The 24333-nt window shown below is 38.6% G+C and overlaps 1 protein-coding gene across 1 annotated transcript in view; it reads left to right on the forward strand.

The window, feature by feature from the left end:
• Positions 1 to 23725, forward strand: part of HGD (homogentisate 1,2-dioxygenase) — an 85694-nt gene extending 61969 nt beyond the window's left edge. The window contains exons 11-14 of the mRNA XM_044670071.1: positions 5812 to 5916; positions 8796 to 8922; positions 18311 to 18492; positions 23363 to 23725. Coding sequence (XP_044526006.1) covers positions 5812 to 5916; positions 8796 to 8922; positions 18311 to 18492; positions 23363 to 23512 — 564 coding nt within the window. The 3' untranslated portion in view covers positions 23513 to 23725. The remainder of the gene's footprint in view (positions 1 to 5811; positions 5917 to 8795; positions 8923 to 18310; positions 18493 to 23362) is intronic.
• The last annotated feature ends 608 nt before the right edge of the window (positions 23726 to 24333 follow it).

Raw genomic sequence — 24333 nt, forward strand, 5'->3', positions numbered from 1 at the left:
AAGAAGAAGAAGAAGAAGAAGAAGAAGAAAGGAGGAAGAGGAGGAGAGGGTGAAGGAGGAGGAGGAGACAGAGACAGAGAGAGTATAAAATTCATACTCTATCATTTAAGAATATCAAGATAATGCTTGACTGACACACAATTTTGAGGAACCCTCCCCAGCATCCTTTGTTTCTCAATTTCCTATGACTCTTGCAAGCAGGGAAGGATTCCTCTCTTCCAATTAAAAAACAACATTGCTTGACATAACACTTTGCTTCTTGCTGTTATCCCGATTGTGCATTTTCTTTCACCACTAAACTTCTGGAATAATGACCTCAATTCTCTCACTATCCATTCTCTCCTTAATCCCATGCACATGCTTCCTAACTCCAAAAACTAGCAAAGTGGCATTCTCAAAAGTCAAAAGACCTCCCCTTATTGTCTAATTGAATTACCTTAAAAAACACAGATGAGTTAAAAGAGATCTTAGGGGTCATCTAATCCAGCCCCTACATAAATCATGAATACTGTCAATAATGCCTCCATTAGGATTCTCTATTAGAACACCTCTAGCATATTTTCCTCCTCAAGGCAATCCATTCCTTTGTTTGGACAACTCTAGTAATTATGGAAATTTCCCTAGCTGGAATTGACCTCTGTAATATCTATCTACCCATCTGGTATTAATTCTTCTCTCTGTGTCCAAGCAGAGAAAATCTGGAAACTTGCCCAGGGTCACACAGCTGAAGGCTTCTGTTTCCAAATTTGGTGCTTGTTTTGTTTGATCACACTTCCTCTCCTGCCTGGCTGTTCCTGGCTCTTTCCTTAAGTTGAGGCAATTCTAGTTCCCTAGGCCTCCCTTCTCTAGAGACTCCTTCAGACAATAAATGCTTATACTTGGCACCAAAGCCCCAAACTATTGTCTCTAGATAAACATTTCTGACATTCAAGCTATTTTTTTTTCTGTTTGCAAGAGACAGCTTAAGGGAATAACTTTGAAGAAGCTTTGCATAGGCTTCTTTAAAAATAAAAGATTTTAGGTTCCTGCCTAAATTTAAATTTGAAGCACTAAAAACAAAATTTAGGACAATGGGTAGAAGCTGAATTGAGGCAAATTTGAGATCAATGAAAGGGAAAATTTTTACTAATAATTAAAACTGTTGCAAAGTGAGGGAAAAAATTAGGTTCTTCTCTTCTGGAGGTCATTAGGCAGTAGATGGGTGACTTCTTGTTAGTGTTGTTATCAGGGGGGATTCATGGTCTATAATGACCAAGATGGTCCTTCAAGATCTTTTCAATAATAATAATAGCTAACTTGTATATAGCTCCTACTATGTTCCAGGAACTTGCTAAGTGCTTTATAATTATTATCTCATTGGATCCTCACAACATCCTTGGGAGGCAGGTACTAATATTATCCACATTTTAGAGATGAGACTAAAAAATATCTGAAACCAGGTTTGAACTCATCTTCCTGACTATATCTACTGTGCCACTCTTTAAACCCTTAAGAGTCCATGACAAACTTAATTCTAGCAACTTTTTATTCTATTCTATTTATGCTATTCTAATATTAATTTATTAATCCTAGCAAACTTTTAATCCTATTCAAGACAAACATTTGAATATAGCAGATATTTATTTAATGCTCATTTAATTGCCTTGAAATAAAATATTCTAAGCTAATTGTGTGTATATGCAATTTCTTCTCCAAGCTTCTTTGATATAAGCATACCTAAGAGCTCCCCTGTGACACAAATCATTATTGTACAGCTCTTTTGTATATTCTGTGCCTAAGACCCCAAATAGCTATCAGTGTAGCCTCGAAAAAGCCTTTCTCAAAGATATCTAAAAGCCAGAGGAACACAAACACAAATACAGAGGATACAGAGGAAAAATTACCCAGGTAAGAAGTCTCCTCAGATCCTTAATACCTTGCCACCAAAAAGCTTGACCTGGCTTTTTTTTTTTTTTTTTTTTTTTTTTTTTGCTCTTCCTCCTTCCAACTCAAGGCCTATAGTATAAAACCCAATTTAGAAACATCAACCCAGAGCCTTGGACTATTCCTGGTTTCATGCTTCCATATAGATAAACTACCTTTAGAGAGACAGAGAAATAAATAAATGCATTTGACATTAAAGAAGTGGGAGAGAAGCTAATGCCTTTGTTAGGGCCATTGATTACCACTTGTAAGTTCTGACTTCCCCAGCTCAACGTACCCTACCACCATGATTGTCATAATATCATGATCCACTATCTGTTGAATAAATTATGTGTGATATTTCTTTGTCTTTGCTGAAGTTTTTCTCTTTGCCTAAAATATCCCTTTTCCCCTTGTGGATCTTAACAGACTGTCTTTCCTCCTAATCCAACTTCCTTTGCTAACTAGCCTATCTTCATTGCTTTCTTCCTCCTCTTAATGTGTATGTATCCATGAAATTTAATTCTTAAATTATAAGGTACTGAACACTCAATAACTATAAAGAGATGGCTAGTTTTTCAACCAGCAACTCAGAATGCACAAGTTTAAATCCAAATAAAAATTATCCTCTTAAATAGGTTCTCTTGGGAGAGGATAGATATATGGATGCCAATGAAACTGCCATTACACAGGACATTTTTGTAATTCCTCTTGGAAAATTTCCTTCAGAATCCATTTATAAATGACATAAGAAAAATCAGTCTTATGGCTTCTATGACACACCTCATTTTAGGGTACCAATTCACTTTAAAATGCTTTATTGATTTTTAAAATTCTTGTTCATCCCCTAATAACCTTTTGTCTATCGTCATATAACTTTCTCCGATAACAAAAAACATTTAACCAATGCAGTGTCTCCATATGTCAATATATACAACACTTGGCACCTATATATGTTACTTCTCTACCAAATGGAGTATGTTTCATCATCTGTCTTCATGTCCACAAGTCACACCTATTTTCTAAATTTAAAATGGTCTTTCTCAATATAATTATCTTTTCTATTCATCAGATTTGGTTCTGAATGGACTTTTGGTTGTTGCAAAAAATCAAATCCATCTTGAAAAAGCAAAGATATAACAACATTCTAAGATTCAAAAGAATGTGCTGAAAGATCTGAAGGCAATTCTTAACTAAGAGTCAGTTCACCCAAAGGTGGCATTATCCAAGGAGAATGTTAGCTTCTTTAAAACATTTTTTTAAACCCTTACCTTCCATCTTAGAATCAATACTGTGTATTGGTTTTAAGGCAGAAGAGTGGTAAGGGTAGGTAATGAGGGTCAAGTGACTTCCCCGGGGTCACACAGCTGGGAAGTTTCAGAGGCCATATTTGAACCCAGGACCTCCTATTTCTGGGCCTGGAGAATATTAGCTTCTTCTTCTTCTTTTTTTTTTTTTTTAAACCCTTACCTTCCGTCTTGGAGTCAATACTGTGTATTGGCTCCAAGGCAGAAGAGTGGTAAGGGTAGGTAAGGAGGGTCAAGTGACTTGCCCAGGGTCACACAGCTGGGAAGTGTCTGAGGCCAGATTTGAACCTAGGACCTCCCATCTCTAGGCCTGGCTCTCAATCCGCTGGGCTACCCAGCTGCCCCCGAATATTAGCTTCTTAAGGGCTGGGACTGTTTCACTTTGTATTTGTATCCCCAGTGCCTTGCACATATTAGGCACTTTGGGTGCCTTAATATTTGGCACAATGCTAAACACAGAGTAAGCATTCAGTAAGTATTTGCTGATGTATGATAGATGCGGGATCTGTAACTTGACTTCCTAAGACCTCTAGTATGACCTAGGATAGTAAGATCAGAATTCAGAAGGCATGTCCAGCTCATACCACAACTAAGCTTATTGACCTAAGCCCTTTGGGTGTGTCCTGAAACACTGTGGCCTAGTTGTTCAAGTTATTGGGTACCATCATAGATAGATGCCCCAGGCTTTTTTCATCCTACTGGGCACCCAGAAGAACACACACTCAGAAGATGACATGACTATGTCAGGAGGTAGCTTCCTGGTAAGTAGATAAAATGGTAGATTTTTAAAAGCTGAACACCTACCCACCCCCTTCTCCTCTCCCTCCAACCCCACCATTGATGCTTGGTAAATTCCAGTCATCCATCAAAATATTAAAGCCCTGAAGATCTTTGGTCCTAGTATTGGTCATCATCCATGATATTTCACCAACAGAAGAGACCTCCCTAGCCAGAACTCAATACCTTTTTTCTTTTTTAACATTGCCTTTTTTCTTGGAATTGATACTAAGTATTGGTTCCAAGGCAGAAGAGTGGCAAGGGGTCGGCAACTGGAGTTAAGTGACTTGCCCAAGGTCATTCAATACTGTTTGCTAGTCCAAAGAGGGAAATGTAGAATGAAAAACTTGGCATCACAGGACCTGAATTTGAATCCTTGCCCAAGTCACTTATCCTCTTTGGGTCTCAGTTTCCTTACCTACAAAATGAAGGGTTGGATTAGATGTATTCTGAAGTCCTTTCCAATTCTTTGTCAATGGTTGTATGATAGGGCGTGCTATAATAAAAGGAGAAAATGGGAAACAGAACTCTGAAGTTCAAGTAGAGGTAGCACACTAGGTCAGCTGTTTAGTAAGCAGAGTTATGCTACCTAAAAGTGGGAAAATATTCAGATACTTCTTAATCACTCAATAGTGTGAATTATTTTAGGGGGGAATGGAATAGAGACAGATAAGTGAGTTGGTAAAAGAGGTGAGAGTGATAGGATTTTCCCTGAACCAAGTTGAGTTTAGTTTTTTGTTTTTATATTTCAATAGATCCATTGGTCTCTAGATGTAGGTACACCTTCCACTAATACAAGTACAAGTCTTGTTTGTATCATTTGTTTTTTAGAAAAAGTATCTTTTTTTTTTGCTTTAATATCACCTTCATTTCCCAATATATCCTATATGCCCTCCCCGTTAGAGATCCCCCATAAAATATCTGCCCAAAATGCCAGAGAATTTGGGGCATATAAGATCAATACTTGAGTTTTCCATGTAAAATATATTGCTTTTATCACATCTCCTTATTGGTAAATATATATGTGTGGGTATAAACATATATATGCACATCATATATATCTATTTGATGTTTTTATGCCATTTTTCATGTTTAAGTTATTGTTTAGTATCATTCTGTACCTTATACCCAACCTATGATTTATTTATTATTCTTTATGCTGGACTTGGCATCAGGAAGACCTTGGTTCAAATCTTGTCTCAGACATTTACTTGCTGTGTGACCTTGGGTAAATCAATGAACTTTTAAGATTTTCAGTTTCCTCATTTGTAAGATGGGGATAATAATAGAACCAACCTTACAATGTTATGAGGATCAAACAGACAATGTATGTCAGACATTTTATAATCCATTAAGTGTCAGCTAGGTGGTGTGGTGGATAAAGCACCAAGCCTGGAATCAGGAAAACCTGACTTCAAATATGGCTTCAGACATTTGTTAGTTGCTTAACCCTGAATAAGTTATTTAATCCTGTTTGCCTCTGTTTCCTCATTTGTAAAGTGATCTGGGGAAGGTAATGGCAAACCACTCCAGTATTTCTGCCAAGAAAACCCCAAATGCAATCAAGAAGAGTCAGACAAAACTGAAACAATAACAAAGTATCATATAAAGTTGAGATATTAATAATAATAATAATAATAATTCATTTACTGAAACAAAATAAAAATGGGAGAAGAAGAGAGAGATAAAAGGAAGAAGGGAATCAGGAAGGAAAGAAGGGTCAGCAAGAAGGCAGGCAGGCTACAGAAGAGAATATGGTACCTATGCTTGCCTATAGCTGAATAACTGAGAGATGTGGGCTAATCTTTGTTTTCTCATTAAACAGGATGTTTCTCCATTCAACGTTGTTGCCTGGCATGGAAACTACACTCCCTATAAATACAACCTGGAGAACTTTATGGTCATCAACAGTGTTGCCTATGACCATGCGGTAGGTCCTGAAAAGGGAGATGTGTCTTTGGGATTGGGAGGAAGGGGATTGTGAAGAGAGGGAATGTTTTGCCTTTGGAATGAAAACAGTTTCCTCTGGGCATCCTCTTGCAATGCAAACACATTTGAGTGGTTTTAACTGCAATATAAGATAGCCACAGAATTTAGCTCTTGGGTTAATAGTAAGTTCCAAAGAAAATTGCAGAGCATGAACTTTGGGGTTTCTCACCAAAATCAAGTTGACATCTCATTGAACCAAAAGATCAAGAAGTTGCACCACTTTTATGATCCATAAAATGAGAGAATTGGGCTCAATGATCTCTAAAGTTCCTTCCAGCTCTGATGAATCAGAGTCCACAATTAAATTCTTTCGAAGTAGAGTTTTGGGTTTGGGGTTTTGTTTTGTTTTGGTTTTGTCTTTGTATCATCAGTACCAAGCACAAGGTTTATAGAGTAAACACAATAAAGCTAGTCGAATTGAAATGCTCGTTGACCTGTGGCACAGGTCTCCAGAGTAGAGAGCATAAGGCTACCACTTCATAATCTTTCCTTCCTTCCTTCCTTCCTTCCTTCCTTCCTTCCTTCCTTCCTTCCTTCCTTCCTTCCTTCCTTCCTTTGTTCCTTCCTTTGTTCCTTCCTCCCTTCCTCCCTCCCTCCCTCTCTCCTCTTGCTTCCTCCCTCCTTTCCTCCCTTCTCTCTTCCTAATTCTTCTGTAACCATTTTTGAGCTCCTGCAATGTATCCATCCATTAATATGTTAGGCACTGAAGGGATACAAAGAAGAAATAAGAATTAGTCTCTGCCCTCACTGAGCTTACACTCTTAACATCGGGGGAAAGTTTAAAGTGACCATAATACCAAGAAAATATAATAAATATCTGAGAAATATAAAGGGCTAGGAGAGTTCCCAGACACTGAGGTAATGAGATTTGTTGCCTACTTCATACTAGATTAACTTAATCTGTAATACAGTGCGGTAATTAAAGCAGAAGGCAGGAGGACAGATAGAAGAATTATTTTGCAATAATTCAGCTGATTTCTATGATACTTAAGTATCAGTCTGAGAAATAGCAATTCTTTTAAAAATGCTAAAGGGGAAAATAACAACTAGAAGCAACCTTTTAAAAAGGATCTTTAAAAGTTGAATAGACATTGAGTAGCACAACTTTTTCCTTTAATGGGCTTCTCACATGTAATGGGAAAAGAACTAGATTTCAAGTCTAAGAACCTATACTTATATTCAGGCTCTGCCACTAATTCCCCGGAAGTCCTTGAGTCAATCACTTCCCCTCAGGGCTTTAGATTCCTTCTCTGGAAAATAAAGGATTTGGATTAAATGACTTCTACAATCCTGTACAACTCTTAAGTGCCATGACCTATGAAATGTTAACTTTTACAAGGCTGAGGGTTGGCATTTTGGCTAATTTTTTAATTACCTCACTATTTTGCACTTGCCTAGATCTTTTGTGGCCCAAAGATTGCAAAATCATTTATCATCATTTGGACCTTTGTCCCTTTCCTTCTTCCTCTCTTTCTCTCTTGCCTTCTGTTCCCTTGTTATAGTTTCCTTTCAGTGTGCATGTCTCTCTCTGTTTCTGTCTTCTGTCTCTGTCTTTGTCTCTCACGCTCTCTGTGTCCCACTCTCCTCTGTCCCTGTCTCTCACTTTAAGCCCTTACCTTCTGTCTTAGTATCAGTTCTAAGACAGAACAGCAGCAAGGGCTAGGCAATCAGGGTTCAGTGACTTGCCCAGAGCCCTCCCTACTGTAGGTCTTGTGCATATGTCTCTTAACTCAGTCTTTGAGTAATGCTATCCCTGGAAGAGCATAAGCACTCCTTTTAACCATCTTTTCCATGAATCTGTAGTTCGTGATATCTTGGGTACTTCTTAAGAACAGAACAGGGTTTCCTAATCTTTTCTGGGCCCCTTTATACCTTTGTCATTCTAGCAAAACCTAGAGGCACCTCAGAATAATGTGTTTGTTTGTTTGTTTATTAAAAACCCTTGCCTTCTCTCTTAGAATCAATACTGTGTACTTGTCCCAGGGCAGAAGAGTGATCATTTAATAAGGGTTAAATGATTTGCCCAGGGTCACACAGTTAGGAAGTGTCTGGGGCCACATTTGAACCCAGGACCTCCTGTCTCTAGGTCTGACTCTCAATCCACTGAGCCATCCATCTGCCTCCAGAACAATGTTTAAATGTATACATTAAAATACACATAGCTACAAAAAAATTATATTGCAATAGAATTATGGGAGGGATTTTTTTTAAGTTCACAGATTTCAGGTTTAGAAATAATGGACTGGAGAAAGAAATGGAAGGAAAACAAATAATATGACTCTCTCAGAAGAGAGCAGAGATATGCTTGGGGATTCTTGGAGAGAAATCACTTTTTCTATACAGAATTTTCATATGATTTTAATTTTAGCTTTTCTCATCAATAGCCTCTCAAATGACCATTCAGGCTATCAGTGATCCTCTGCTATTTAACTTAAAGTTACCATGTCCTTATTTTGCAGGGTCACAAGAACACTGGGTTCTCAGCTCAGTAGGATATTATGTACCATATGTTCTATAAGACAACCACAACAGGGATGAAAATCAGCTTATGGCTCACTCACAGGGTGTTAATCCACCTCGCTGCAGAACATAGCAGGGGGGAAAGCCAGAGAAGCCTAATCATTACTGCACTAGGACCAACAGGTCTAGACATTGAAGGGTAACCACAGGAAAGACAGGATATGAGGCTTAATCAGAAAACTGGAATCTCCAGGAAAATCATAAACTGCAATGAAAGGACATACCTCGTAAGAGGAGAGCAGGTGTTTTGTTATATTACTATCTCATCTGAGTTGATAATTCTCCCTTCAATTTTCATAGGATCCATCCATTTTCACTGTGTTAACAGCTAAGTCAGTTCGTCCTGGAGTGGCCATTGCTGATTTTGTCATCTTCCCACCTCGCTGGGGAGTCGCTGATCACACCTTCCGACCTCCGTATTATCACAGTAAGCTTCTTGCTTAATAAAATGCATTAGAAAAACAAGGATGAACCAAATCAAATGGTCAAGCTCTGGGAGCAAAAACAGAAAGGCTTGCACACTTAGAATTAAAGTCTGGTCATTTTCTGGAAATGCCAGTCATGAGAATGCAGGTCTTGTCTCAGAAGATTATCTGAGCTCACAGATCCTGCTCTCTGGTCTCTTGGAAGGTCATATCCTTCTCCCTCTCCAAGGACTTGTGGCAAAGAAGTGGTGCAGTGGATAGAACTTTGGATCTGGAGTTAGTAAGACTGAACACTTACTAAGCCTCAGACACTTACTAGCTATGTGACCCTGGGCAAATCACTTAACTGCTGTATTCCTCAGTTTCTTTCTTTGTAAAATGGGGATAATAGCACCTATCACTCAGGGTTGTTATGAGGATCAAATGAGATCATAAATTTAAAGCACTTTGAAAATCTTAAAGCATTATGTAAATGCTAACAATAAAAATGATGATGATGGTATTGTGCTTGGCTCTCGCTTCCTCTCCATCTCCTGCAAAGAGAAGGTTTAGTTGTTATTCAGTCATTCACTCATGTTCAACTCTTTGTGATCACAAGGACCAGAGCACACAGCCTCTTCTATCCTCCATTATCTCTTCAAGTCTGTCCACTTTCATGTTTGTGGTTTCCATGACACTATCTATCTATCTCATCCTCTCTCATCCCTAGCTCCTTTGCCTTCGATCTTTCCCAACATCAGGTCTTCTCCAAGCTCCAGTTTCAGTATGAGATCTTCAGTCTGGATTCATTTCTTTAAGTATTGACTGATTTGATTTCCTTCCTGTCCAAGGGGCTCTCAAAAGTCTTCTCCAGCAACACGTTTCAAAAGTATTAATTCTACCTCATTCAGCTATCTTTATAGTCACTCTTTACAGCCAAACATTGTTCCTGGAAAAACCATAGCTTTGACTACATCGACCTTTATCAACAAAGTAATGTCACTATTTTTTAGTATGGGTTGAAAATGGGGAAGGAAGAATAATGGCCCACTTGTTGTTGGTTGGTTGGTTTTTCATCTATGACTCTATTATTCTTTTTTTTTTTCATTTTCTTTTTCATTTGGGAAAACTGGTCTTCTAATTCTAGCTCAAGGTCCTATGAAATATGTTCTTCATTGAGCCTAGCTTTAAAGACCATCTCACTCAGTATATTCAGACAGGATCAGGCTTAAAGGCCTGGAAATACTAATGGAGGCAGGAAGGTGGCCTAGGGATATTGAGAACCAGGGGCCTAGAGATAGGTTCAGATGTGTCCTGGGTTCAGATGTGGCCTCAGATACTTCCTGGCTATGTGACCCACGGCAAGACATTTAACCCCCATTGCGTAGCCCTTCCTGGCTTGGAACCAATACTTAATATTGATTCTAAAAGAGAAGGTAAGGGTTTAGAAAAAACTATTTTTAAGACTTCTTAAGGACTAGTTATTGTCAAGAAGAGGTCCTGACAAATATATTAGAAACGAAAGTACCCAATACAGTGCCTTATAAACAGGCACTCAGTACATATTAATCAACTGAATGAATGAAGCTCTTAATGATAGCATTTTTTATTGTGCTACAGCTGGCAAAAATTCAATGGCAATAGGCCAAGGTGGTCTGTATAGAGTTCTCTGCAAAATTTCCTGTCGCCTAGAGATTGTGTAGTTAACAATGACTGATTTTTCGCTTCTGAGGTTTTTATGTACACGTGTCTGCTCCCTAAGTAAAAGAAAAAGATGCTACTTGGTCACAGATCAGAGTGAGAGCAGAAGCCAATGAAAAAAACCAAACAAGTTTATGATTTATAGGGAAATTGGTCAGTGTGATGGAAAGGGACTTTATATAATTCAATAGCATAATTTCATGAGTGATATTAATATAGTCAAAAGGGAAAAATGTTTTAAGTGACTAAAAGAAAATGACTAAATCTTTCAATGAAGCAATAATACAGCATCCATCTTTTCATTCATTCAATTCATTCAATCACAAAACACTTCTGGAGAACCCATAATAATAAAGTATGCCTATTTTTAAAAAGCATGCAACTCATCAGTAACAATAATTGTTCCCCTCCTTATAGTCATTGCTTTCAGAGGAACCAACTGCCATTCAATTCAACTCCATATACATTTATTATATTTAATATTTATTAAGCACTTACTATGGCCAGGACATTGGATTAGGCATGATTGAAAAATGATGAAAAATGATATAGTTTCTATCCTGCAGAAACTTATAATCATCTCTTCTAGGAGTAGATAAATCATGTATACAAATAACTACAATAAACGTTTAACATTAAATAAAGACATAGGAAGGGTTGAATAGAGCTGAGAGTTTGAAAGAGGAAAGAATCACTTTTCCTTGAGAAGGTGTGGCCATCCAGGAGCCTGATGGAAAGACTGAACAGAGTCCTTAAAAGAAAAGAAAGATTTTAATAGGGAAAAATGTTCAGGAGTCCAACTTCACTACCAAATAGGATTTGTATGACATACTTAGTAATAAAAGGTTTTATATTATATTATATCATATTATGTTATGTTATGTTATATTACATTACATTACATTGCATTATATTATATTATGTTATAATATTATAGCTAAGTGGTACAGTGGATAGAGTGCTGGGCTGTTAGAAGAGTGTTCAGCACATGACCCTTAATAAGAATTATTAATATTAATTAATTAATATTTTAAAATCCATTGGTTGTAGTTGTCAGAGCAAGGTGGGAGGGGAGCTGGTTCTGTGGCTCCTACTCTGTTATGATCAGCAAAAGACATCAGTTGTAATGGCTGTCAATTTACCATCTTTATCTGAATGAGGCTTAGTGAGCTTTGACCTAATAAAGTCTCAACATTTCATATCTGCTTGTTTGTCCTCTTGTAACTTTTCTTGATTTTATAGTTGATATTTATAAAAAATAAAAAATGTGTATATTTTATAGACCTATAAAATGTATAGGTCTGAACTGAATGAAATTTAGTGCCTGACTAAAAAGTAATAAGAAGCAAATAAAGCTTGGCTTTGAGTAGGATCTTCTGTAACAAAATAATGACATTGGTTCACATCTATAGCACTTTAAAATTCTCAAAGAACATTATAAACATTATCTCATTTGATCATCACAACAACTCTGAGAGGTAGGTGCTATTATTATCCCCATTTTACAGAAGAAGAAACTGAGGCAAATAGAGATTAAGTGACTCTGCCTGGGGTTACACAGCTAGTTAGTATCTAAGACCAGATTTGAATTCGAGTCTCACTGATTCTAGATCCAGCACTTTATCCACTGGTCCATTTAGCATTATCTAGTTTTATCCTTATAATAACCTTGTGAGATAGGAGATATTATTAGGTTCATTATTCAGTGAGGGAGCTAAGGCTGAGCAGTTAAATGGCTTACACTGCTAGTAAGTATGTGAGAAAGGATTCAAACCCAGACCTTCTTGATTCTGAATATTTCATCCACTCTCTTGCTGGCTCAAAAAACATTTTCCCCTGTAATTTTTAATGGATTTCAATTCCATTTGATACATGGGTAGAACACAGAAATAGGTGATTACATGGAGCCAAATCAACAATTTGCGGAACTACTAGTTATCAGTGAGTTTCACTGAAGACATCAAAATATATTGCTATAGCAATAAGCAAAAAGCTTTGCAACTTTGATCTAATTTTAAGGGTTAAGCAGGGAATTATTCTCATAAAAAATGTTGCCTCCAGGTAGCCTGAAACCACCTTAGCTAACTGAATTCAGCATTAATCAGACAGGCAAGGAATGCTCTCCTGTTATCTGTGAAAAGCAATGTAAAAATGCCAACACTGAACCCACTGACACATACATTTGCATTCAGAACAGAGCAGAATTCTGCCTTGCTCTTCTCTCCCAGTAAGCCATGAAGGTGACCTTCAGGCTTCACTGGAACAGCAAAGAGCGAGACTGAGCACATTGGAGCCAGGAGCAAACCTGTTTATGAGTCAACAGTGATGTGGCAGCCAAAAAAAGCCAATTTAATCTTGGGCTGTATTAATAGAAGTCGAATGGCCCAGGACAAGATTCCAGTGGCACTGTGTCCCAGTCAGGCCACTTCTAGAATCTTGTGTCCAGTCCTGAGTGGCACATTGCAGAAAGGACATTGACAAACTGGAGCTCATCTAGGAGAAGGTGCCCCAAGGAGGAAAGGGCCCTTGGCACTATGACAAATGAGCATTTATTGAAGACTCTGGATTTAAACCTGGAGAAGACAAGACTGGAGGTGGGAGTGGGGTGCAGGGAACAATATCACTGTCTTCAAACGTTTGAAGGGTTGCCACAGAGAAGAATTAAGTTGTTCTGTTTAGCCTGAGAGAGCAAAAGTAGAACCGATGCATGGAAGACAAAGGATGGTAAGTTTTGGTTCAAAATAAAGAAGTAATTTCTGACAACTTGAATTAAACAGGTAAAATGGGTCAAATAAGGAGAAAGTGAATTCACTGTCACTAAAAGGATTCAAATAGAGGCTAGATTATTGCTTATGGGGAGATATCATTGTAGGAATATCCACTTTGCTTTATTTTATTTTTAACCTCTGACTTTCTATCTTATTAGTTCTAAGGCAGAATAATGGTAAGGGCTAGGCAACGGAGGGTAAGTGACTTGTCCAGGATCACATAGCTAGGAAGTATCTGAGAGCAGGACCTCCAGTCTGTAGACCTGGCTCTCAATCCACTGAGCCACCTAGCTCCCCACCGGAATATACACTTTGAAGTACAATTTAAAATAAATTACCTCTGAGGTCTCTTCCCATTATGAGCCTATATTTTTTCAAAAGGAGAAGGATTTCAATATCCTTGGGAACACAAAGACGAAGACCCAATGCAGGTCAGAATATGGAGGCTCGTAGAGCTCCCTAGAACCCTGGAAAGGTTAAGCCATTTGTCTAAGGTCACACAGCCAGTATGTGTCAGGGGCAGGTGGATGCTAAACATTCCTGGTTCTGAGGCTGGCTCTCCAACCTTTAATACATACTATCTAACTTTCAGATTGCCTTTTAAACATATGAATTTTATATGGAAACATTCCATTTCCTACATTCCCTCTTTATGGGGGGAAAAATAAAGAGAAGAGTGGAGTTATGATGAGAATCTCACCTTCCCTACTGTGGCTGTCACACTCCCAGCCTCCTGTCGAGTTTTGCCACAGTCATCTCCTCGGGGCCTCCAGCAGAACTGCTGCGGAGCCAAGCACAAAAAAATGGTTTGGCACTTTGCTAGGACTCACACAGAGAAAAGGGGGATGTGACTTTGGCTCGCATTTTATAGGTTTGGTTTGCAAAGCTAAACTTCACGTATTGTTTATTTCCTCCAAGTTTGGAGACTTTAAGTATGAATAAGCTGCCACCAGGTGGATGGCCTCATCATCCAACAACCAGACTCATCCCACAGGCAGGATGGACCGAGGCAAGGGTCAAAGTTCACTTTCCCACTCCCAAAGGTCTCTTCTATAAAAAGACGGCTCTCCGTTCCAACAGCAAAGCAGAACAATGGCTGATCATGACATTTTAAAAGATGATATACAATCCAACTGCTTTAAAGGCTCTCCTCAAATAAGATATCTCCCACGCATATGTTAAAATAATACAAGATTCTATGACAGATGTACCTACGGGGAGAACTCTGTTCAGTAACTCACTGACTGTGAACATCAAGCCAGGCAGAAGACCTGGAAATATATGCTCACCTGAGTTGTCTGCCAGTGTCATGGAGAATGTCCCGAATAGAGAGTAGAAAAGGAGTTCTCTATTGATGGTGAGGTTTTCCAAATGTTCTCTTTTGGAAGTCTCATGGGACCTACTGCAGTAAAGCTCTGGGATATTACCAAGTCTCCTCAGGAAAAATCCATTATTATGCAAATGAAATCAGTTGACCCATCCACACAGAAAAACCAGCTTAATGAAAAAACATTTATTACCTGGATCCAACCCCACCAACATCTCTTAAGTGTCTGTTATGTACTAGGTGCTAAGTATACAAAGACAAAATTGTAACCCTCCCTAACCTCAAAGGGATTACATGCTGGATTATGATATGCCATTGGGTGGGCAGGGCAGTCCATTCCTTGAGTTAGTTCATTTCTCTCTCTCTCTCTCTCTCTCTCTCTCTCTCCCTGTATTTCTCAATCTCTCATCTTTCTCTCTCTCCCCCTGTATCTCTTAATCTCTCATCTCTCTGTCTCTCAATCTCTCATCTCTCTCTTCTTCTCAATCTCTCATCTCTCCATCTCTCAATCTCTCATCTCTCTCTTCTCAATCTCTCATCTCTCTCTCTTAAACTCTCTCAATCTCTCTCATCTCTCTCTCAAACTCTCTCTCTTTCAGACTCTCTCTCCCTTTCTTTTAATCTCTTTCCCTCTTTCTCTCCTACACATACATATGTATACCTACTTCTATACATATATGTGTATATATGTATGTGTGTACATATAATCTATATATGTGTATGTATATACTTGTACATGTAAGTAGACATTGCAAATAGATAATAACTTGGGCTTAGAATTAAAGCAATAAAAAGACTTTGTTGGTACCATTAAGGTATCAATAGATTCAAAAGAGGGAAACTCATCTAGTGGTTCTTATAGAGGGAATTTTAAAAAGACATAGAGAAGTTGTTGCATACTCTGGAAGGGGGTAGTACCCACACTTGTGACATCATAGATCCATTAAATCATGAAAGCACAGAATTTCAAGTAAAGATTGAAGAAATATATACACTTAAGTACAATTAGGAACATGGTTCACTAATCTCTTTTTTTAACCCTTACTTTCTGTCTTAGAATCAATACTGTGAATGGTTCCAAGGTAGAAGAGCAGTAAGAGGTAGGCAATGGGGGTTACACAGCTAGGAAGTGTCTGAGGTCATATTTGAACCAGAACCTCCAGTCTTTAGGCCTAGCTTTAAATCTACTGAGCCACCTAGCTACCTCTACTACCTTTAACCTTACTAATTTACTCATAGGTTCATAAATCTTGGACTGAAAGGAATTTCAGAAACCATCCAGTTGAATTTCTTCATTTGATATCTAAGAAAACACAGACCCAGAGTAGTTGCCCAAGATCACATAGAATAAGTCAGAAGTTAGACCTTCTTACAGAGGTTTCAATAGAAATTAACCTTCAAACTCAACCCCTAACATTTTCTTCTAATTAAAAGCTTGTCCAATATGTATCCAGAGCTACATCTTTGGTTCTTAGAGGTTTAAGACTTCAGGACAGTCTGCTAACAAAAAGACCTCGCAAATAGTTTTTCTCCAGCTTTTAATTCTCATTGGAAAAAGAAACCTTCAATTATCTACCTACAGTTTATAAAAAGAGAAATCATATTTGTCCTTTTTCAGTTCCAGTTAATAGCCTTTTGGGAATGGATTTGAGGAGAGCAAGGGAAGGGAGTTCTGAGGGTAATGCTGATTTCAGTTTCTGTCTACGGCAGTAGACACAGGGGAAAGAACACAAATGTAAAACAGAGGTCCTCAAAGTGTCTACTTTGGGTCCCTGAGACCCTTTCAAAGGGCCCTTGAGGTCAAAATTATTTTCATAAGAATACTAAGATGTTTTAATTTCTAATATAGTAAAAGTCAATAGGTACAATCCACATAAATGAAAGCTCTTGGGGAGGGGGGTCCTCCATAATTTTTTTATCCCTTACTGTCTTAGAATTGATACTTAATATCATTTCTAAGACAGAAGAACCCTATTGCCTTTAACCATACTAATTTACTCATAGATTCATAGATCTTGGATGGAAAGGAATTTCAGAGACCATTCAACTGGGGTTAAATGACTTGCCCAGGGTCATGCAGAGAAGTGTCTGATTTAAATCCAGGTTCTCCTGATGCTAAGCCTGGCACTCTATCAACTAAGCCACCTGGCTGCTCCACATCATAATGTTTAAGTGTGTTAAGGATTCCTAAACCAAAAGGTTTGAGGATGGCTTATATAGAATATCCATATGAGACAACAAATCTAAGAAAACACTTTCCAAACATTTGATGAAAATTGGCCAAAGTCGTTTGAGCTGGCTAAGGCTGAAAAGGAACAGTAAGTCAGGGTTGGACAAAAATGAAATCTAAGATCAAATCAGATCAAATATATTGAAGAATTATGACTCAAAGAAACTCTTTCAAGATGTAGTCCAAGACAGTCTAAGACAGAAAAATGACAGAATCATGGTGAAAAGGAGGCTAATACAGGCCGGATAATGAGAATATCAGGTCCTGTCTCTGGAGACTATCTGGAACAGACCATGGGGCATCCCATCCACCCCTGCTTCCCTGAACTCCTGGATGGTTAAATGTCCTCTCCTCTACATTTATGATTTATGGTGCTATTCCTTGACTCTTACTGCTTTTCTATAGCCTCTTCTATGCAGAGAGGTGGGAAGAGGAGGGAAGATAACAGATCTCATGTTGTTAGGGGTTTTTTAAATTAATTTTCCTTTTTTGTTTGTTCTTTTTTTCTCCATTTGTGGAAATTGGTGGCCAACGATGATGGGTCAGAATCAGAAAGGAATAAGATGGCATTGTGATAAGAGAGACTGGTGGCTATATCTTGTAGGAAGTTGGAAATATATGACTAGAGGAGGAGGAGGAGGAGCGGAGGTGGAGATTTATGAGTCATCCCCTATGAGGTGATAGTTGAAGCCTTATAAAGGCAGATGAGTTTACAAAGGTGGTGACTGAGTGAGGAAATAAAACTGCAGAGGCTCGAGGACAAAGAGTCGGTAGGTAAAAACTATATAGCTGGAGAAAAGAGGATGGAAGATGGGTAGTCAGCAAAGGAGACTAAAAAGTCTTGGCAGAACGAAGAAGATACTATGTGAGAAGAAAGTGTCCAAGATCAATAGTTTTAAATGTTTCAGGACTAATAGCATAAAAAGTACAGTTACAGCTCAAATTTCATCTTTATCATAATTTCTTGCCACAGCCTGGTTTCCTTTAGCTTAGCCTCATGCCTTCGAGATCTTACAACTCAAGTCTTGTGCAAATTCACATCAACCCTAGTAAAATGTTGGGTCACAGGTAAGACCTGTAATCTTTCATCATAGAATCATAGCTCCAGAGGTCATCTAGTCCAACCTCCTCTTTTTGCAGATCAGTAAACTGAGGCTACAAGAAGTTAAGTGATTTGCCCAAAGCCACACAGAGAGAAAGCATCAGAGGTGGGATTGGACCCAATTCCTCTGACTCCAGAGCTAGAGTCTTCTTGTTTTTCCTCCTTTGTATTCTATCATTCTCTAAAGTTCACCTGCTTTTCTCTTATGCCTTTTGGGACTCTAGTTTCAAATACTACACCTGTTTTCCTTTATGCTATTAAAACCAAATTCAAAATTCCATAGGGAACTGTATGAGTGAATTCATGGGATTGATCAAAGGACACTATGAGGCAAAAAAAGAAGGATTCCAGCCTGGAGGAGGCAGTCTACACAGTGCCATGACTCCTCATGGACCAGACGGGGATTGTTTTGAGAAAGCAAGCAAGGCCAAGCTGGAGCCGGAGAGGATTGCAGATGGAACCATGGTAAGTAAGCAGGTTACATCCCAATATTATCATTCAGTGAGCCCCAACTTTGTGTTCATCTCCAATCAATCTATAAGAACTTATTAATTAACTGTGCACTCTGTACCAGGTACTGTAGTAGGGACTGGGATTATAGATACATCAATAAAACAGTACCTAATCACAAGTAGCTTATGCGGTGATATTCCAGTGGTGGAAACAAGTATATTTGGGCATCTGGACAGAGGGATGGGGCATGCAAAAAATGGAATGGAGCAGCTCCCCGAGTGCTGGGCTCTAAACACGTGCCACGTCTTCACCAACACTAATATATAAACACACACTCAAACACACATATGTCTTCTTCCACCCACCACCATGTACTCTTAGATTTATATTCCAATGGAAGAAACAAACACACGTACATCTTCTTACACCATACTCATCACCATGTACTCTTGATCCAGTGACACTGACCTGCTAGTCATTCCATGAACAAAATCCTCCATTTTGTGGCTGCAGGCATTTTCTCTGGCTGTCCCCTATGCCTGGAACAGTCTTCCTCCTCATCTCTACCTACTGACCTCCCTGGCTTCCTTTATGTCCTCACTAAAACCTCATCTTTTGCTAAAAGCCTTCTCCAGCCTCTCTTAATTCCAGTCTTTCTGTTAAATATTTCCTTTTTACATTGCATATACTTGCTTTGTATATATTTATATGCATGTTGCCTCTCTTATTAGATTGTAAGCTCCTTGAGAGCAGGGACTGTATTTTGACCCTCTCTGTATCCCCTGCAGCATTTAACAGTGTCTGGCACATAGTAGGGATTTAATAAATGTTTGATTGGTATTTGCAGTATTTTTATGCCATACATATATATATAAGATATATGTACATACATATGATATATGTGTATATATGTACAAAGTGAGGGGTTAGAGCCACTTCTACCTCCTCTTTTTTCCATGGAGTAGAAACAAAAGAGGAAATCAGGGCTATGTGAGGTCTCATTTTTTCCTGCCTTGATCTTGGCTCCCTAATAGGAGAGGAGCAAGACATGAATTTTCAGACATGAACAATGTGGAAATTTGTTTCTTACAATAGTTTTCTTTTTTTTTTATTTTAAATGAGGAAGAGGAGTGAGTGGAAGGGAGAAAGTATAAATGAAAAGTAGAATAAAATGAGGAGCCAGAAAGCAAAATTCTCAAAAATGGTGATGGAGGATGTGAGGTAGAGGAGAAGGGAAAGAAATTGCTATTGATTATAAAGTCTCAGTCAGGAGAGGGGCTCCCTTCCTGCTAAGAATCCTAACAGACTAAGATTAGGTAGATGATGGATCCATAGGGGACATGAATAGGGCAATAGCAAGTGATTCAGAGATGCAGGTAACATTTTGAAATCATCATACTGGGAAACCCTTGCTGGATGGTGCAGTAGATAGGGAGCTTGACCTACAGTTAAAAAACCTTCAGTTCAAATCTTACCTCCAGGACGTATTACCTCTTTGACCTTGGGCAAGTCACTTAACCACTCTGAAACGCTCTGGTTCTCATTTCTCTCATCTTTAAAATGAAGATAATAATAGCACCTACATGTCAAGACTGTTATGAAGGTAAAATCATATGTGTGTATGTGTATATATATATCTTTGTAAACCTTAAAGTGCTTATAAATGATGTAAATGTTCATTGTTGTTCATTTGATTCAGTTGTGTTCAACTTTTGGGGGACCCATTTAGGATTTTCTTGTCAGAGATACTGTAGTGGTCTAACAATTCCTTCTCCAGGCCATTTGTCAGATGAGGAACCAAAGCAAACGTGGTTAAGTGATTTGCCCAAGGTCACACAACTTGTAAGTGTCTAAGGCTGGATTTGAACCCATGAAGATGAGTCCTTCTGATTCTATGCCCAGTGCTCTATGCATCCTACTACCTAGCTGCCCATAAATGTTAGCTATCATACTATAAATAATAATAGATAAGATAGATAACTGTGTTAATCTGGTGGTCTAGCTCCTATCATTACAAAGTCATAGCTTAACAAACCAGTCAATTTATCACTAAATCTCTTCAGACTCTAGAAATATAGCCTCTCCTCTCTAGTAGGGTAGGAGAAGTGAACCAAACATTTAAAAAGGATTAAGTCTGGAAGGAATATGAAACTTTTTCCAGCTTAAACTGTGAATTCCACCAACTGTCCCATTTGGATTTGTTGAAGGCACAGAGAAAGATAACTAATTCTAAGTTAAAGGCCTTTTTGAATCCCTTTCCTCCTCCCCAGGGCCCTGAGCACACAGTCTGTCCAAGTCTCTCCTCTCTCTGACTTCTTTTAAGGCCAAAGTAAGCTCCCAAGAGCAGGTCTACAGTAATGGTAAAATGATACCTGTTGGCCATATTCTCAAACCAGTGAGAGTCCAGGAGCTCCTGCCTCATTGCAGCCTGAACTAATGACTCATATTTTCATCCGTATTTCTTTTCTTTTGCATCTGGCATAGAAAGAAACTGATTGGTTCTTAAAATCTGTTCCGCATTTTCTGTGTGCTATGCTCTGAATATTCAACTGGAATAGAATTACTGCTATCCTTGGTTTTATTATACGTTTGTAGGTAAGATCTATTGACTATAAAATCTAAGTTTATTCTAAATCCTGTGCAAATTAGTTTAAAAAGAGAACAGAATGATCATTTAGATGCTACCTAATACTCAAAATCAACAGTTAGCCTTGCTTGACTACAAATTGAGTATTTTGCTAGTGAACTGAGCCATGAAAACCATCATTAGAATTTAGAATTTGAGCTAAATCCAAACTCAGCACTCAAGGCTAGGGTAGATTAGTTATAAGGTTCTCAAATGTCAGTTGAGTGGGACCTTAGAAGTCATCTAGTTACCTCGCTGTTTACCTTGCCTATGAGCATCATAAACTCATTATCTGTCAAGTTGGAAAGGCCTTTAGAGGCGATTAGGTGCAATCCCCTTCATTTTACAGAGGAGTCCAGGCAAACAGCTAAGTATCTGATTCAGGATTTGAACTCAAGTCTTTGTGACTTCAAGTCCAGTGCCCATTAAGCAGTGTTGTATAAGCCTAAAATTCACTTTCCAGAAGGCCAGAGAAGGGGAAGTAACTTTTCCAAGATGATATTGCTAGATAGTATTAGAGGCAGGATTCAAACCAAGGACCTCTGATTCCTGATCCAGTGCTTCTCCTTTATACTGTCTCAAGGGATTTCTGCCCTGGGATGCCACAAAGGGATCCTAACATGGTATTATGATACAGGAGTATAATAGTAAATATTTAACAACCAGCTAGGGCTGGGGATGTAAACAATTTAAATGTAATCTGCATCAGTAACATCTTCTCCATCATTTTCTTAATTCTAGACAATCAACAAAACAATAAATCAAGTCCTGATTTTTTAGCATCTGCTGATTTCTGAGGTGTTAAAGGCTCACACTGAAAATTTAACAATTGGCTCAGCCCCTTTTAGTTGGTTCTAGAAATCTTCTGCTTATACTCTACTTCCATCCTCTAGTCTATGAGGATATCTCAACTTCTTACCAATTAAGTTACTCCTTTGGTTTAAATTATTGCCTTTTGATAGTCTCTGCCTATACATAAGAAAGAGAATTATGATGAGCACCTTTGGCTTTATAATATAACTGTCATTTATCATATATCAGGGTGGTAAAAGAATAGGACACAGGAAAGATTTTTTTACAGGGGGTCTTTGCTTAGGGAGGGCATCACCACAGAGTACCCTGGGTAATCAGGGATCGGCATGAAAGCATTCAGTATGTTAGGGGTGGAGATCAGTGACCAATATTTTGTCTAAGACTCTCCTAGCCTCAGGATAGATAGATGGCATAGTGGATAGAGCACCAGGCTTGGAGTCAAGACAACTCATCTTCTCAAATTCAAACTGGTCTTAGACACTACCTGTGTGACCCTGAGAAGGTCACTTACACCTGTTTGTCTCAGTTTCCTCATCTGTAAAATGAGCTGGAGAAGAAAATGGCAAATTACTCCAGTATCTTTGCCAAGAAAGCCCCAAATAGGGTCACAAAGAGTCAGACATGACTTAAACAACTGAATGACAACAAACTCCTGGCTCTAGAATTCAGAGTTTGGTCAGGGTTGGAGTTGTCATTTGTAGTTTTCCCCGCTGCAGTTTCACATAAAACAGTCGAAAAGTGAAGTGGCCAGTAAAATGTCCTTCTGTATCAAAATTCTTAAACTTTGTGTCTTTGGACACCTTTGGCTATCTGGTGAAGCTGAAGGACTCCTTTTCAGCATAATGATTTGTTACCTCCATTCAAAATCAAAGGGGATGCTCAATTTCAGTGAAAGGCTATTGAAAATAAAGATAGGGTTGTTTTTGGTCATCCAAGTCCACGGTTAAGAAACCCAGTTTTAGACACCAAATTGGATGAACACAGGTCACATACACACACACCATCAGAGGCCTTAATGATAGTATGAACCAAATGAAAATGTAATGGGGAAATATTTAGCAAAACAAATAAAAAATACAGAATATAAACAAATATATGGTTTCCTGAACCAATATGAAGCCCTCATGGGTCCTTATATATGAACCCTATCTCTATTTGACTTGACACCACTGATCTGTGAGAGGGGGAGTCCTCAGTTCAAATCTTACTCAAGTCACTATTCTTTACCTCGGTTTTCTTTTCTGTAAAAAGGGGTTAATAATAGCCTCTACCTTTCAGAATTGTTTTGAAGATAAAAATGAGACAATAGATGTAATGCACTTTGCAAACTTTAAAATCCCACATAAATGCTAGCTTTCTAATTACTTATCTTGTACTTTATCCTTCCATTGTTGATACTTACCCATGTCTCTTTCCACCCCCTTTTTCCCTCATTTCCACCAGGCATTTATGTTTGAGACTTCCCTCAGTTTGGCTGTCACCAAGTGGGGTCTCAAGACATGCAACTGTTTGGATGAGAACTATTACAAATGCTGGGAAACTCTGAGGAGCCACTTCACGCCCAAGTCCAGAAACCCCACTGGTCTCAAATGAGCCTGAAGAGTGGATGTTTAGGGTCCTTCTTGGAAGAATCAGGATCTCTACATATTGTTATATAAGCCTCTGTCCTCTGGCCAAATCTAGGGGTAGTTGGTTAAATTAATTATCCATTCTCCCACATCCAAGGAAGCCATGAAGTTTAATGCAAAAGTATATCACAAGTGCCATTATTGTAAGCTTAATTACTCAATAAAGACTTACCTGCAATGTGTGGAAATAAACCCAATGGCCAGAGTGTGGGCAGGCATAGGATGGGAGGTGGTTTAGTCTGAAGAGAGAAGTAAAAGTCTAGCAGGAATCCTTGAAGGCTGGGCCATGGATATGAGGCAGGTGTGTGTGGGTGGGGAGGAGGATGGGGTGCCATTCTCAAACATAGGTGCACCCTTAGGAGCAGTGGTGTGCTGGTAAATATTTTATAAGCAATGCTCTACGGGCAAAAAAGCATCTGCAACACATTTAAGTTTAATTTGAATCATTAACACATTCCCTGTCACTTTAAATCTAGACAATCCTGTTCTGACTTGTTGCATTCCTAGACTTCCAAGATACAAATACTCACACTGAAGATTTAAGAAGTAGTTCCTTCCTGTACAGCCCTGGCTAGGAAGTTATTCTCCCAATGATGGATGTGAGGCCAAAGCACAAGCTGTGATCCAGGGGTCAGTCCAGCCAAGGATAATACTTTAAATGATAGGCAAAAATCCAAAAGTAAGAGCACAACTGGTAACAGCTGGACAGGACCCCACCAGTGGGAGACCATGCTATCTTCAGACTATTCAGAAGGATGCTTAGCAAACAATGCTCTTCAATACATA

The sequence above is a fragment of the Gracilinanus agilis genome, chromosome 3, assembly GCF_016433145.1.
Source record: "Gracilinanus agilis isolate LMUSP501 chromosome 3, AgileGrace, whole genome shotgun sequence".
Classification (NCBI taxonomy): Eukaryota; Metazoa; Chordata; class Mammalia; order Didelphimorphia; family Didelphidae; genus Gracilinanus; species Gracilinanus agilis.